The sequence below is a fragment of the Ranitomeya variabilis genome, chromosome 2 (genome assembly GCF_051348905.1).
Source record: "Ranitomeya variabilis isolate aRanVar5 chromosome 2, aRanVar5.hap1, whole genome shotgun sequence".
NCBI classification, from domain to species: domain Eukaryota; kingdom Metazoa; phylum Chordata; class Amphibia; order Anura; family Dendrobatidae; genus Ranitomeya; species Ranitomeya variabilis.
Window position 1 is genome coordinate 819493936 of NC_135233.1, and position 18016 is coordinate 819511951.

Sequence of the window (18016 nt, forward strand, 5' to 3'; positions counted from 1 at the left end):
AGTAAACGCATGTGTTTTGACGAAGTAGAGTGCACAACTATGTGCTCTTAAGACTAGAGCATAATCATTAAATATGGTCACTTACTAGTTAAACAATTTACTGTATTGATTTCCTCTTACACTACAGAATCTGTTTGTCCAACAAGAATTCCAGTGGCAGCTCGAGACGAAAAAGGTTTTGACATACTTTTAGGTTTGGGAATGAATAAGAAAAATGCTAAAAAGGTTAAGGGTTCCATCTCTGCAATTAAAGCTTATGAAGTAACATCTCAAATCGATCTTACAGAGTTCACAAGGTAAAGTAATTCTATCTCCTATCTATCTATCTATCTATCTATCTATCTATCTATCTATCTATTTATCCCATATTTATCTATCAATCTATCTAATCTATATTTGTCATCTATGATGATTCTATATACCTTAATAGTAAAACATTGAAAATAAATTATTTTAGGAATAACATTTTTAAGAATTGCATTGCATACGATTATTTAGCTCATGAGTTTTGCACAGTTTCCGTCGAGTTCCGCTGGGAAATTGTAAATCTGCTTTTTCTTTGTTTTTTACATAGAAATATTTTTCCAGAAGGTCTTCCCCCATCATATGTCTTTGTGTCCACTCAGAGATTTAAAATAAAAAAGAAATGGGATTTGTGGAGAATAGTTGCGCTTGATGGAGTAGTACAAACTGCTGTTTCATTGAATGGAGAAGACAAAACATTGTCCTTTACTACAACCAGCCAAACAAATGATATCCAAACTGTTAAGTTTGCTACACCTGGAGTGAAGGTATAATATTCTATTAATAATCCATGATTTTAAGACATATGTTTCCTAGTAATACAGCATATTATAGTTAGAGGGATTATATGAGATTGTACATGATCAAGAGTGGCACAGTGAAGAGAAGAAGATACATTTTGCAATCTCATGAAAACAAAATTATATATAAATATATTTAAATATGTTGCTTATTTCACTATGTGTAGATAGACAAGATATTTTTTCTGTAGTAAAATTATTTTGTTTGTGCAAAACATTTACATACTGAAATCAAGGTGATTGTCTATTTCAACTGCTTGACAACGTGCGCCATAGATTTATGGCAGAAGGGCTCCATCTCTATGTAATGCTGACCGAGGACTATAGCATGTTCCAAACAGTACAGATGCTTTCTGTGTTATGCAACTGGCACCCAAGAGTAATTGCTGTGATGAGAGCTATCTCAGGTTACAACAGTTTAACCTCTGAGATGCCACTGTCAATGGGGACAGCATCATTTGGGGGTTTGTTGACGACTCCTATTGCTCCCCCTCTGCAACTCGTCTCCAAAATACTATTCCTATGAAGCCAAGCTTGTGCTTCATCGAAGACCAATATTTCCATTCATATAATAGGTAGAATTATGAAAAACAGCACAAGTGGAAATAAAACATAACTTTTACTTAAATGTACATAGATAAAAGTAGAAACAATATCACCCAAAGTGTTATAAAAACATGGGGTAAGGTCCCACCAAGAGACCTATAACACCCCCAATAGGATTAAATAAGCAATGCCTGTAGAGGCTCTAGCAAATTGAGGCAGACCAAAGTATGGTTCAGACCATAACTGACTCAATCATATACATATGAATGGCACAATATAACTCCATACAATTGATCGCATGTAAACAGTCATCACTCAATAACAAAATAACACCTACAAAGTGGTGTCACTAATAGTTATTATGGTGAAATAAAAAGGAACAATCTCACCAATTCCAATACGACTGAGCAGGAGCACCGGAAGACTTCTGGTCATGGAGTAAACCGGGACTTGATAGAGGGAAACGACAATACCCTGTCCATCCCTATGGGGCTACCGGTAAGCTATCCCCAAAAGCTCCTGCCCTTACAAGGGCAGTCCACAGCTACCCCTGTCACAGCATACCCTGCACTCTCCCTATGGTCAGTCCCGACGCGTTTCTTACAAGCCAATCATCAGGGGACCTGCTTGTGTAGAGAGGTCAGTGCCTACGTGCTCAAGAAGGGAGACAATGAGTTCTGCCACCCCCTATGCTATCTTGCAGAGAGTGAGCAGACAGAAGGGTCAGTCTTTAAATATCTTTATTTAATTTATATGCCATTCATATGTATATGATTGAGTCAGTTATGGTCTGAACCATACTTTGGTCTGCCTCAATTTGCTAGAGCCTCTACAGGCATTGCTTATTTAATCCTATTGGGGGTGTTATAGGTCTCTTGGTGGGACCTTACCCCATGTTTTTATAACACTTTGGGTGATATTGTTTCTACTTTTATCTATGTACATTTAAGTAAAAGTTATGTTTTATTTCCACTTGTGCTGTTTTTTCTAATATCATTTAGTGGATCCATCTGTTGGATTGATAAACCAAATACAGATTTTGCTATCATAGGTAGAATTATACAATAGACTAATAAAACATAAAAATATTTCTCCAGTCACCTTCCACGACAGCAGTATCAGAGGATGTCTCCCCGCCCTAATAGGGGACAGGAAACAGAAAGAGGTTAAATACCCCTCCCCTTCCTGCAACTATCAGTGCTTTTTCCTGTCCCCTATGGGGCATGAAGAGGTTCTTTGATGGTGCTGCCGTGGCCGGCGAACGGGAGTACTGTTACCTGATAGCCGGGCAGTCGCGGTCGGGAGCTCCTTTCTCCTCCTCCTCTAGACTGCTCCCATCTCCGCGTTCCTCACATGACTTGGGACCTTTTGCCCGCTCTTCCTGCGCCAATTTCGGATGGCAATGCAGAGCGGTGTAGTGCTCCGGGGTCCACCTGCAGCTCCCTGGCTTCCTCCTCCCTCCACGCTGCTGCTGAAGGTTGGCGCGCGCGCACCGGAAGTGACACGCACCCGGACTTCCGGTTTTTCGGGCTGGAGCTCCGGCGCGTGCTGGCCGTCGTCCTGGACCTGGGATCATCAGCGGCGGCCAGGGCGGGCCTCTCGGACCCCCCCCAGGGACACTATCGAGGGGGAGGAGCACCAAACTCGCTGGAGTCTCGGTAAGAGTACTTATTCCTGACTGGGGAGGCCTCCTAGTAAGACGTCTGTCTGTGACTCACTGGACCTCTGACGTTATGGACGGCGACAAACCCTTACACTCTGCTCCTGCAGAGCCCAGCGCGCACCCCTCTACCGTAAGTAGTGGGATGATGTCCCTTGCTGTCCATTTTTTAAATTTAAGCGACTCAGTCCACCTTCCTCTTTCGTTCCAGGGAGACAAGGTCTCTGGCACTAAGAAAGTCAAGATGCCCAGCCGCAAGTGTGCTGCTTGTGCGTCCAAGCTTCCCTCAACGCATAAAAAGAAGCTCTGCCAACCATGCACAGACGAAGTGCTGTGTAGCGAACAGCCTTCTTTAATGGACAGCATCAGAACCCTCATTAGACAGGAGGTTCAGTCCTCTATGGCGGCCTTCTCTCAGGCCCCGACTCCGCAGCCTCCCCCTCCTAAGAAAACTAAGATGGGCCCGGTAGCCTCAGACTCTGACTCAGGCGAGATACATACCTCAGGTTCAGAGTATAGCTGGGAAAACGAGGGTTCTACTTCTACTTCTGATCCCAAATCTGATAGTAAAAAATACCTCTTCTCCTCTGAGGATTTGGAAGAGTTAATCTCCATGGTGAGAGTCACCATGGGGGTAGAGGAGGAGGTAGAGGGCCATTCCGTGCAGGATGATATGTTCGGGGGTCTGAAACCTAGGTCGGTAAAGGGATTCCCCATACACGAAAACATCGAGAACCTTATCCTCCAAGAGTGGGGCCTGCCGGAAAAGGGGTTAAACGTCCCATCTGAGTTTAAAAATCGTTTTCCCCTTGAGTGAGACTGTTCTTTATTTAAAATGCCCAAAGTGGATGTTCAGGTGTCAAGGGTAACCAAGAAAACGGCCCTACCCTTTGAAGATTCCTCCCAGCTGAAAGATCCTATGGATCGTAAAACTGAGAGTTTATTGAGGAAATCTTGGGACACCTCAACTAATTTATTGAGATCCAACGTAGCCTCAACATGTGTGGCCAGATCGTTGTTTCTCTGGCTTTGTACCTTAGAGAACCACCTCGTACAGGGTACATCCAGGGAAGACATCCTTAATTCTCTCCCGCTGCTCCAAAAAGCAACTGGATTCCTCGCAGACGCCTCCGCGGAATCAGTTCGGGTAGCCGCTAGATCTGCTGTCCTTACAAATTCAGCTAGAAGGGCCTTGTGGCTTAAGTCCTGGGGAGGAGATATTACCTCAAAGTCCAAACTTTGTGGTATTCCTTTCCAAGGTCATCATGTCTTTGGGCCAGCCTTAGATGACATCCTGGACAAGGCTTCGGACAAAAAGAAAGTTCTTCTGGAACAAAGGAACCCTAGGAAGTGTTTTTTTCGTTCCCCTCGTGACCAACCACCCCAACAGAATTATAGGGGAAAGGGCAAAGCGGGACGATGGAGCTACCCCAAAGGTGGGATAGCCAGAAATATCATGGTCCCCCAACCCCAGCAGTCCTCTGAGAAGCAATGACTGCTCCCAGGTCGGGGGTCGACTCTCGGATTTTCTCTCCAAGTGGCAGGAGATCACCAGGGATCGGTGGGTCCTGCGTACCATACAGGATGGCCTAAGATTGGAATTCGAGAGTCCTCCTCCTCACCGTCTAACGATCACTTCTCCAAAATCTCCAAAACTTTAGGAAGCTCTGAGGTTGGATATTCTAAGCCTGCTCCAAGCAAAGGTGATTTCCCATGTACCACATCGGGAAAGAGGAGAAGGCCATTACTCCCATCTCTTTCTGGTGAAGAAACCCTCCGGGAAACACCGTATCATCGTAAACCTGAAACCTCTGAATCAGGTGATAAGATATCGAAGATTCAAGATGGAATCTATCAGATCAGCAATTCCGCTGATTGGACAGAACTGGGTAATGGCCACAATGGACCTGAGGGACGCATACTACCATGTGCCAATACACCCAGACCACAGGAGGTTCCTCAGGTTCACTATTTCCCAAAAAAAGCGGATCTGTCATTACCATTTCAATGTCCTTCCTTTCGGAGTATCATCAGCTCCACGTGTCTTCACCAAGATCATGTCAGAAGTGATAATCTTTATCTGACAAGGGGTCTGCGTCATTCCATACTTGGACGACCTCCTCCTCATTGCCCCATCAGCTTCATGCCTCAATCAGGAAGTGACGAAGGTTCTCAATATTTTAACATCTCTCGGATGGATTCCGAATCTGGCAAAATGAGATCTCCGGCCGACTCCACAGAAGAAATTCCTAAGAGTTCTTCTGGACTCAGAGAAGAGAATGTCCTTCCTACCCAGGGACCGTCGGATTGATCTTGTCCACAGGATCTCCAGATTCAGAGGCCAAAAATTCCCGACTCTAAGAGACTCTATGTCAATCCTGGGTTCACTAACATCATGCATCCAGGCAGTTCCCTGGGCCCAGGCCCATACGAGAATTCTTCAATCTCACATCCTGTCATATTCAAGATGACACCAGATGGCTTTATCCAGGAAGATCCCTCTTCCCACTCATGTAAGATCCTCCCTCTCATGGTGGCTGAACTCCCGAAACCTACAGCGGGGAGTCAGCTGGGATCAGACTCCTCTCAGAGTACTTACAACAGATGCAAGTCAGAGAGGTTGGGGTGCCGTGATCGAGAAATCCCACTTTCAGGGGTTGTGGGCCCCAGATGTGAGACACAGCTCCTCAAATCTGAGAGAATTAAAAGCAGTAGAGGAAGCGCTGAAAGCCTCATCGGCCCTCGTCCAGGGTCACCATGTACGTGTGATGTCCGACAATATGACTACTGTCGCCTATCTCCGACACCAAGGGGGCACGAGACACTCAAGCCTAAAGTTAACTGCTGGAAGGATTTTTTCCTGGGCAGAGAAGCACCTCCTGTCTATCTCTGCAGTGCATATAAAGGGTTTGGACAATTCCCAGGCGGATTACCTCAGCAGGAGGGACTTTCATCCAGGGGAATGGTCCCTAAACCAGGAGGTATTCCTATTCTTGGTCCAGAGGTGGGGAACCCCCGAGGTGGACCTGTTCGCCAGCAGGCAGAATACAAAGTCAGACACCTTCTTCTCCCTAAGCACCTGAAACGAGGCTCAGGGGCTGGACGCATTCTCCCATCCTTGGGAATTTTCGCTAGCATATGCCTTTCCGCCAATCCCATTGCTATCCAGAACGTTGCAGAAAATCCGGATAGATCAAGTCACAACGATTCTGATAGCCCCATTGTGGCCAGGGAGAAGCTGGTTCAACGCGTTAACAGACATGTGCCTAGAAGGTCCGATCCTTCTTCCCCAGAGACGCGACCTGCTTCAACAGGGTCCTCTATTTCATCCAGACCTGCGCAAGCTGAAGTTAGCAGCCTGGTTTCTGAAGCCGAGATCCTGAAAGCCAGAGGGCTCTCTCAAGACGTGATTGAAACCCTACAAAAAAGTAGGAAGCTGATAACTAATGCCATTTATGGCAAAATATGGAAGAAATTTTCTTCATGGTGTTTTCCAAACAAACCAGATCCATTCAACCCAGAGATTGCACAAATCCTTCAATTCCTCCAGAAGGGCTTGGAGCTGGGGCTCTCACCTAGTACCCTAAAGGTTCAGGTGTCAGCCCTGGGGTCTTTCTTCGACCAAGATCTGGCAAATCACTGATGGATCAAATGGTTCATAACTTCAGCAACTAGAATCCGTCCAAGACGTCTTATCCACACCCCTCCATTGGACTTGAATCTTGTTCTAAAGAGTCTGACCGGTGACCCTTTTGAACCCCTTTCAGCCTCCAACTTAAAAAACTTGACCCTTAAAACCATCTTCCTGGTGGCTATCACTACCGCCAGGCGTATAGGGGAGATACAGGCTTTGCCAATCCAGGAGCCATTCCTGACCATAACTATGGACAGCATAATACTCAAATTAGATCCTTCCTTTATGCCTAAAGTAGTCTCAGAATTCCATAGAAATCAAGAGATCATCTTACCCTCATTCTGTCCGAATCTCTCTAATCCAAAAGAGGAGATTTTTCATACCCTGGACGTCCGTAGAGTGGTCCTATTCTATCTTCAACAGACAGAAAGTTGGAGGGTGGATCAGAATCCGTTCGTCCAGTGGTCAGGACGAAATAAAGGCAAGAAGGCAGCCAATAGTACAATAGCAAATTGGATTAAACAGGCCATTAGTCTTGCCTACTCATCCCAGAATCTGACTCCTCCAGCTTGTCTAAAAGCACACTCCACCCGTGCAGTCTCAACTTCCTGGGCAGAGAGGGGTAACGCATCATCGGAGCAGATATGCAGAGCCGCCACCTGGTCGTCAGTCCATACATTCACCAGACACTACAGGCTCAACTTCAATAGGGACCTATCGTTTGGCAGACGAGTTCTCCAAGCTGTTGTCCCCCCCTAAAGAAATTAGCGGTTGGTATCACTCCGATACAGCTGTCGTGGAAGGTGACTGGAGAAAATAGAATTAGAACTTACCGGTAATTCTCTTTCTAGGAACCTTCCACGACAGCACTAATTTCCCTCCCTATCTGATTTATGTATTAGATGTTTTCCTGCACTTAAGTGGTAACTATACATGCTACTGTGTCCAGAAAAAACACTGGTGGTTGCAGGAAGGGGAGGGGTATTTAACCTCTTTCTGTTTCCTGTCCCCTATTAGGGTGGGGAGACATCCTCCGATACTGCTGTCATGGAAGGTTCCTAGAAAGAGAATTACCGGTAAGTTCTAATTCTATTTTATCCCAAACAACGAACCCTGTAATATAAAAGAAATCAAAATGGCAGAATTGCTGTTTTTTGTTGCTGATCAAAATGTTGTATTGACACTAAAATAAAACCTATAGCAACTGAAACTCACCCTGCAAAAAACATGCTAACATTCAACAATTCACACCATCAAATAAATAAAAAATACAAAAAGAATGTATGACTCTCAGAATATGATGACTGAAGCAAAATATTTTTTTTTACTTTTTTTTTTTTAATGATAGTACTACAAACATATTGAGAATCACAATAACTGTGCTGACTTGTAGAACAAAGTTACCAGGTCATTGGTAATTTTTGCCACAAAGTATGGTAGATGTCATAAAAATGCCATTGAAAAGTGTACCAAACCCTACAAGCATTGATAATGTTTTGGAGACAGAAAAAAAGCTATGTGTTTTTGAAGAAATGTAGAACAAATCAAAGGCACAAAAATGAAAGATTGCCAAATTCGTAAGGTGTTTATGTTAAACTAGGTGGTAGCCCGATTCTATCGGGTATTCTAGAATATGTATGTAGTTTATTTATGAAGATTTTAGAATAATACATTGAATACACAGGATTCGGCCGGCCGCAATCAATTAGTGAAGCGTGGTTCAAATCCCGCGCCAATTCGCGGCCGGACTGCGCCTGTTGCTGATTGTTTATGGCCAGCCACGTAGTATATAACAGCCCACGTAGTAAATAGCAGCCACATAGTATATAGCACAGCCCCGTAGTATATAGCACAGCCACATAGTATATAGCACAGCCATGTAGTATATAGCACAGCCCACGGAGTATATAACACAGCCCATGGAGTATATAGCACAGCCACGTAGTATATAACACAGCCCACGGAGTATATAGCACAGCCAAAGATGCTAAAAACACCTATCAATATTGTAAATACAGCTCTACGAAACATAATTATCATAACTTTCTAGTTGGCGATAACCAGCATTGTAAAAAAAAATCCTGGAACATTAAAAGGTCTAATGGTCCATTGAAATAACATGATGTTTAGCACCAAAACAACTGCCAATCAGCTACTTAGATCTGGCTTCAGATCTGCACTGAAAGCTGTTACTAGAAATGAGAGAACCCATCGGGGTTCATACCGGACAGTTAGTGTCTGGTGCTAATCGCCGAACATGGACTTCTCCCACAAGTCCGTTGCAATGTTCCCGGGAAAGTAGAGAGACAGAATTTTTCTTCCAGATCCAAAGTTTCAATGATGTTCAGATTATCTTTCAAATTCGGGTACGGTTCTGGTACCCGAACCGAATTTTGGACTGAAGTTCAGGTCAGGTACCAGAACCTGAACTTCCATGGGTCCGCTCATCCCTATCGGTGATAGATCGTTCAGTGCACAAACATTTTTTCACATTCTGAGGACTGTAGATCCTGTTTATACAGGGTGATGAGCTGCTGAAATGATGATCTGTTGTGCAAGCCAAAAGATCATTTGCCCAATTTTGTTCATTTGCCAGCAGTTTGTTTAGACAGCAAGATTATCATGAAACAAGCATTCCTATGCTCATTCACAATAATGTTGCCATGTTAATAGACCTTTAGATATAATTGAAATAAAATACTCCAGAAAATAATCTTTCAAAATATTGTATTCTTTTTATTACATTATATGAATATGTAATTTGAATTGAATGTAATAAACATTTTCTCACATCCATATGTACTGCAGCTTGAAATAAATGATTATTTTCCTTTGTTAGAAATTATTTGATGAAGGTTGGCACCAGATACGACTTTTAGTGACGGAAGAGGATGCAACTTTGTATATTGATAATCAAGAAATTGAGACCATACAACTACTACCTGTAATAGGAATATATGTTAGTGGCCAAACACAAATTGGAAAGTACTCTGGAAGAGAAGAAACAGTTCAGGTAACTGAATTCCAATTTCTCTACTTGAAAGATAATAGCAAGCAATTTGATCATTCTTCCTGTATCTCATCGATTTCTACAGTGGATTTTGCTTTGCTGTTCTACCCAACTAATAATGCTAATTGCTTACAGAGAACCTGTAAAGTCACCAAGGCCCTCAAACCACAATCAATATGTGTCCAAACTCTTTTCATGCTTTATGATGAACTTTTTTTTTATTATCGCGGGCTCCGGTCCTGAAATCCTGTCCCCTCAACATGAGTGACAATTTCTCTACTGTCCCCATCTATGTTCAGTGGAAGAAGTTTTATTTTGCTATATAAAAATAATTTTGAGACCTTAAGAACTTTATTAAAATAGGGCTCTAACCACATAGCCACATTCGCCTGTAAAATTCATCCAAGATGGCTGCGCTTTGTACATCAGAAATGCTACTCCAGTCTGCAACTAGAGTAGCACTTCTGGCGCAGTGCTCGAAGGTGCATGGCACTTACCCGATGTGCTGAATTCATTAATGAATTTGGTGCCTCCTATTTCAGCAAGACTGGTGTAGCACAATGGTGGTGCTTTATGTCAGTCTCGATGAATTAGCCCCGTGCTGTTTTGCAACAATCTCAAGAAAAAGTGTCAAAAATACAGCCATGTAGCCGGAATCTATATGCAAGTGCCATAATCAAACCTTCAATTAACTCATTACTCCCAAATGATACGCAGCAGCTGAATTGTTATAGCTTATATTACAATACCTGTCCCCTCCACCCAACCAACCAACCAAACACATATTTATTTTTCCAATTGTGATGTACATAGCAGGATTAAAATACTGCTGTGTAACTGTTCCTACATTCTCCAATACCACTGAGAACACTTACGAAAACTTATCAAAATATATTTTTTCAGTGCTGCTGATTGTCAGTTGAAGTGAGCATGGAATTAGACATGAAAATATTAGGACCTGTGGGACATTATGGTTTTCCACTTAATGTTACATCTGTTTCACAGATGAGAGTTGCACCTACATTTGGATGCTTTAACATAAAATATGGTGACACAACTAAAAGCCAATGCAAGGATGTTCTTTATACCCACATTGGACCATAGATTTAAATTTTTTTAATATTAAAAATCCCAAAATTTAGTGTGTTGATGTTTCAAAATGAAAGGTTTACAAACCACTCTAGCTATTGCTAAACCTACATGTCTCCACAAAAAGCCAGAGCGGGATACACTGCATACAAATTTTCAGCTAGTGGCTTTGCGGATGCTTTTATATTTGCAGCCAGATGTTATCAAATTAAATTATGTTCAGTTGTCCTTGAACAATTTCCAGAAAAATACTTATTTGCATTGTAAGTAGCCCGAAGGTTACTATAACCAATCTCAAACATATTATTTTTAAACATGTGTGAGTACTTTAACATGGCCTAAAAACCACAATCCTGAATGTGATATCCTGTGGGTTCCATTTGAAGGATTTGCAGGGTTATAAAATATTAACTTCTAAGTGCCATTTTTCTTTTTTGGAATATACTGCTAGGTTTAATATTTTGCTAAATGTGATGTGTGAAAGTCTTATTTGTGGTTTGCAAACATATTCTCATTTAACCAAGTTACTGGCTTATAATGCAAAGTAACCTCAGACATATGGTTAATTCTATAGTGGATACAGGGAACTAATCAAATCTTCCATTTGTTCCATTCAATTAAAAAAATTAGTATAACTGCCAGGTATCTTAGGCTTCGTGCACACCTTGAGCATTTGGTGAGTTTTTTACCTTAGTATTTGCAAGCCAAAACCAGGAGTGGAACATTCAGATGAAAAGTATAATAGAAACATATGCACCACTTCTGTATTTATCACCCACTCCAGGTTTTGGCTTACAAATACTGAGGTAAAAAAAACTCACCTGCTGCAAGTTTTGCCTGGTATAAAAGTCGTGAAAACAAAGTTAAAGTTGCAAACTGCATGGTAATGCAATGAAGATTCTCTACCAGTAGTGTAGCTACCGAGGGGGCAGAGGGGGCCATCACCCCGGGTCCTGAGCTCAGAGGGGGCCCACCCGGAGCTACGCTACTGTAACTGTATCGGTACACGTAGCGATCTCCCTGTTCTTCTGCCCGCTATGGGGCCCCTGAGCAGGCCGGGGGGCCCCAATGCCAGTAGTAGGCCCCCCTGCCCGTCACCGCATTGATGAGGGAAGGAGCGCTGCACTGCGCTGCACTGCGCTCCTTCTCCCATCATCCCCTGTCAGCGTCTGGCGTCACCGACGCTGATGCTGACAGTGGGCGCGATGACATCACCACCCGGCGCCCGCTGTCAGAAGATGAGCCGGAGGTCGGAGCATCGCTGGAACAAGGAGGAAGAAAGGGGAGTATTTATTTATTGTTTTTTTTTATGGGGGCTGCCTTATACTTCAGCATCTGCCTATAAGTGTGCTGCCTTATATTTCAGGATCTGCCTACAGGGGGGCTGAATTATACTTCAGGATCTGCCTATAGAGGGGCTGACTTATGCTTCAGGATCTGCCTATAAGGGTGCTGCCTTATATTTCAGAATCTGCCTATGGGGGTACTGCCTTTTACTACAGTGTCTGCCTATGGGGTGCTGTCTTATGCTACAGGATCTGCCTATGGGGTGCTGCCTTATACTACATAGTCTGCCTATGGGGTGCTGCCTTATACTACAGGGTCTGCCAATGTGGTGCTGCCTTTTATTAGAGTCTGCCTATGGGGGTGCCTTATACTACAGGGTCTGCCTATATGGGTGGTACCTTATACTTCAGAATCTGCCTATGGGATGCTGCCTTATACTACAGGGTCTGCCTATGGGGTGCTGTCTTACACTACAGGGTCTACCTATGGGGTGCTGTCTTTACTACATGGTCTGCCTATGGGGGTGATGTCTTGTGCTATAGAGTCTTCCTATGGGTACTACCTTGTGCTATAAAGTAGGCCTATGGGGAGTGGATTATACTATATGGAGTCCTATGGGGAGTGCATTATACTATATGGAGACCTATGAGGAGTGCATTATACTATATTTAGGATGATCTGGTGCATTATACTATATGGAGGCTATCTAGTGGGCCATTATACAGTGTGGAGATTACAGTGAAGGGGCCATCATACAGTGTTGGAGCCATCAAACAGTTTGGGGGCTACAAAGGGGTCAGTATACTGTGTGGATGGTACTATACAGTGAGGGGGCATTATACTGTATAGGGGTGCTGCACAGGGGGAGAATTGGGACATTATTAAATGTAAAGTGGGCACTTCTTGTTATAGGGGATCTCAAGTTACTGTGACTATCAAAGGGGCACACAGGGCAATATTACTTTCTAGGGAGCAAAATGTGGGCACTGTTTTCTAGGGCACTTGCACCCGGCATTACTATATTCTAGAGGGTTTCTTTATAATTTAGAAGGCACAGAGAACCACACAGCAGGTGCAGTAACAGGGACAAATACAGCAGCAGCTCAGTATTGGGGTATCAGCAGGATGAGGAGGTTGTGCAGGTTGGGGATAGATGGTGATGGGGCTGGAATGTGAGATGTGAAATGTGTCTTTGTTGTATTCTCTGCAGACAAGTCCTGGCTGGAGAAGTCATCATGTCGGTCTGGGCCAGATGGAAAAAAAGGGAAAAATGAACGATTCCATAATAGAATTTCAGCGGTAAGACATTATCTGTAACTGCGACGTAATCTCTTACATGTTCTGTAGGGCTGGTATCTACCACTGACCATATGGCGGTAATATCCATGTTGGTCGTTATATAGAGATTATTTTCAGTAACAGCGTGGTCATCTGCTGAGGTTCTCCTCCACTATTAGGGCACGTCACCAAATTGAAATGAAGGTTACCTGGTTAGGGGCCCACTCAGAATCTTCCCCCCTTGAACCATAACCCTAGCTACGCCTCTGCTCTCTACATAAGTAAATGGTTCTTACCTAAAGATGCAATAATCAAAAGCCACAAGTAGTGTGTCCACTGGATCTGTTACTTGTCCAAAGTGTCCATCCTTTAATTGATAAGGAGTAAAGATCATCCTTGGATAGTCCATTAATTGTAGCTTCTTACTTCTGTGCAAGAGTTTAGCAGTGTCTCTATTGTAGTCAGCTGATCGGTTTGTAAGTGGCCTGCTCTATGCATTGTGCCGTTACTTACCTGGGTAATCAGTAGACATGTAGTAGTAAAAATCGCTAGCCATATCTCAGTTCAGATCTTGTTCTGCGCATGTGCCGGCTCTGGCACTATTTTATTGAAGACCCGAAGACCAGACTTGGAATCTCACACTATGCATGCACCGCCCATCTAATGATGGGAGTGGCGGTATGAAGTTTCAAAACAGAGGAAGGTCAGTGACCTATAGAAACACATGAAGCAGGCAGAGGGGATGGAGCTGAAGAAGACCCAATCCCTCTCTAGACCCGCTCTGATGTACAGAAGATGTCATCAGAAGAAAATGTAAAACCGTGATTAGAAAAGAACCACTGATTTGACTCCTTCACAAAAGTAACAATTTAATCAGTGTAATAACACAATTATGGCCATACCTTTACTTTATAGTGCTAAATCGTGTTGACAGGTTCTCTTTAACCCCTTTCTGACCTCGGACGTGATAGTACGTCCGAGGTCAGATGCCCTGCTTTGATGTGGGCTCTGGCGGTGAGCCCACATCAAAGCCGCGACATGTCAGCTGTTTTGTACAGCTGAATTGTGCATGCAATAGCGGCGAGTGGAATGACGATCCACCCGCCGCTATTAACTAGTTAAATGCCGCTGTCAAACGCTGATAGCGGCATTTAACAACCGCTTCCGGCCGCACGGCCGGAAATGCTCGCATCGCCGACCCCATCAAATGATCGGGGGTCAGCGATGAGTTGGCATAGTAACCAGAGGTCTCCTTGAGACCTCTATGGTTACTGATGCCGGCTTGCTGTGAGCGCAACCCTGTGGTCGGCGCTCACAGCAAGCCTGCAATTCAGCTACATAGGAGCGATCTGATGATTGCTGCTATGTAGCAGAGCCGATCAGGGTATGCCAGCTTCTAGCCTCCCATGGAGGCTATTGAAGCATGGCAAAAGTAAAAAAAAAAAATGTTTAAAAAAAATATGAAATAAATAAAAAATATAAAAGTTTGAATCACCCCCCCTTCACCCCATTCAAAATAAAACTATAAAAAATATCACGAAAAATGGAGACGCTACGAGTATCGGAAAATGGAGCATTCTTTTTTTTTAACAAAGTTTTGAATTTTTTTTCACCACTTCGATAAAAAATAAGGGGGGAGGATGTGGAAACCACAAACAAAAATTGCGACTCTAAACGTCCATAGTAAATGCAAAACTTTATTTACAATATCAAAAAATAGACAAGTAAATAACAGTGACAAAAGGCATGAAATGCATCCATTAAAAACCACCAACAGCTGTGAAAAATGGATGCCCCAGCCTAAGTAATACCCAGGTACTTTATCCGATTTATACTATCAAAGATGGCTCTCATTGGGGACCCAGACGTAGGATATCCGAAACGCGCGTCGGGGTGACGCGCCAGCCTGATGATATATACGTGTGCCACTCACTTGAGGTAATTACGTACATCTTGGCACTTAATATTTTGTACTTTTCATTTGATAGTTATAACGTGGCATTTTCCTTGTCCTATTTCATGTAAATAACCATACTGGTTCTATTTAGTGTAACCGTGTGTTTCCATACTGTAATATATACTGGTGCATACATAAGATAGATACACATTATGTGATGGGTCAATGAAAGCCATCTTTGATAGTATAAATTGGATAAAGTACCTGGGTATTACTTAGGCTGGGGCGTCCATTTTTCACAGCTGTTGGTGGTTTTTAATGGCTGCATTTTATGCCTTTTGTCACTGTCATTTACTTGTCTATTTTTTGATATTCTAAATAAAGTTTTGCATTTACTATGGATGTTTAGAGTCGCAATTTTTGTTTGTGGTTTCCACATCCTTCCCCCTTGTTCAGGTTTATTGGCGACTAGTCCGGGATCTTTCCTGAGTCTGTTATTAGAACAGCAAATGTTTATTGAGCATAAGAGAAAATTGGTACATAGATTTATACCATGTGGTTGCTGTTGTTTTTCTTGAGTATTTTGCATTTAGATAAAAAATAGCCTATACATGTTTGGTGTCTATGAACTTGAAATGGCCTGGAGAATCATAATGGCAGGTCAGTTTTAGCATTTAGTGAACATAGCAAAAAAGCCAAACAAAAAACAAGTGTGGGATTGCACTTTTTTGTAACTTCACCGCACTTGGAATTTTTTTCCCATTTTCTAGTACACGACATGGTAAAACCAATGTTGCCATTCAAAAGTACAACTTCTCCTGCAAAAAATAAGCCCTCACATGGCCATATTGATGGAAAAATAAAAAAGTTATGGCTCTGGGAAGGAGGGGAGCGAAAAACGAACACGGAAAAATGGAAAATCCCAAGGTCATGAAGGGGTTAAGGGAAAGTACTTCTATTTCATAAAGAAATACAAAGCAAAAATCCTTATTACTAGTTATATTATTAGTATGGATGAGAAAACCCATATGATGTAGGTTAGTGGCAATCGGCATTAAAAGAAAAGCATAGAAATAAATAGATGGATATCCAAAGTGATATTTTTAGAATTTACAGCAACATCAATGCAAAAATAATGCAAACACTATGAATATCCTTTCTAACAACCATGGCAAACCCTTAATTTTCTTGGAGAAGATTCAGCTAGAATACTTGTCCAACATTTTGAAACTAACATGGGGCAGCACGGTGGCTTAGTGGTTAGCTGGAGTCCTGGGTTCAAATCCCACCAAGGACAAAATCTGCAAGAAGTTTGTATGTTCTCCCTGTGATTGCATGGGTTTGCTCCAGGTACTCCAGTTTCCTCCCACATTCCAAAGACATACTGATAGGGAATTTAGTTTGTGAACCCCATCAGGGACAGCGATGATAATGTGTGCAAACTGTAAAGTGCTGCGGAATATGTTAGCGCTATATAAAAATAAAGATTATTATTATTATTAACATGAATTATTATTAAAAATAAATACACAGACACAATTCAAGTCTTTCCTTAATTAGACCAGAAAAAACACTTTCTCATTGTGCCAAGCTTCAAAATTAGATGTGTAGCAAACCCTAATAAAATTAATGGTATATTTTTTTCTATCGGAGCTAAGTAAGCTTTTAAACTATGAAGACTACAACTGTATAATATAATATAAACAGCCATTCATTAGTGATTACTACACCAAGAAGTTAAATGTAAAGTTCAATTAGCAATGTTGGATGTTTGGAAACGTTTGGTGCTAGGCTGGTGCAAGAGATTATTATTGACTCCTATGGGGTCCTACTTTAATTCTGTCTCTATATTTATAAATGTATAATGTATTAAGTTACCATGTATACTCGAGTACAAGATGAGATTTTCAGCCCATTTATTTCGGCTAAAAGTGCCCTTCTCGGCTTATACTCGAGTCATTGTCCCAGGGGGTTGGCGGGGGAGGGGAAGCGGCAGGAGTAGCGGCTGTCACAGCATACTCACCTGCACCCGGCGTGGTCTCTGCACTTCTCTGCTTCTCCAATGGTCTCCAGCGCCTGCAGCTCTTCCTGTGCTCAACAATCATGTGGTACTGCTTATTAAAGTAATGAATATGGACGCGACTCCTCCCCCATAGGCGTGGAGCGCATATTCATTACTTTAATGAGTGGTACCATGTGACTGCTGAACACAGGAACAAGCTGCGCTCGCCGGAGACCATCGGAGAAGCAAGGGCATACAGAAAGACCACACCAGGAGGGGATGAGTATGACGAGGAGGGTGAGCCATGCGATATTCACCTGTCTCCGTTCCACCACTGAGCTCTGTCTTCCGCGTCCTCTGGCTGTGACGTTCAGGTCAGAGGGTGCGATGACGTCGTTAGTGTGCGCCCTCTGCCTGAACAGACAGTGCAGAGACTCGGAAGAAACAGCGGCGTGGAACGGGGACAGGTGAATATCGCAAGTGCTCTGCTGAGGACACCGGCACTCGGTGCCCAGCGACAAGAGGTGAGTATGTAATTTTTTTTTGGAATTGCAGCAACAGCAGCATACAGGTTATATTATTTTATGGAGCATCTTATGGGGCCATCATCCTTTGTGCAGCATTATATGGGGCATAATATTCTATGGAGCATCTTATGGGGCCATCACTAACCTTTTATGCAGCATTATATGGGGCATATTTTAATATGGAGCATCTTATAGGGCCTATCATGAACTTTTTGGAACATTATATGGGGAGTATTTTGTACGGAGAATTATATGGGGCTCC

At 42.8% G+C, this 18016-nt stretch overlaps 1 protein-coding gene across 1 annotated transcript in view; it reads left to right on the plus strand.

Moving 5' to 3' along the window:
* COL21A1 (collagen type XXI alpha 1 chain) overlaps positions 1-18016 on the plus strand; it is a 614795-nt gene that overhangs the window by 211527 nt on the left and 385252 nt on the right. Inside the window, exons 4-6 of the mRNA XM_077290009.1 lie at positions 128-296; positions 575-791; positions 9504-9677. Of these exons, the coding sequence (XP_077146124.1) occupies positions 128-296; positions 575-791; positions 9504-9677 (560 nt within the window). The remainder of the gene's footprint in view (positions 1-127; positions 297-574; positions 792-9503; positions 9678-18016) is intronic.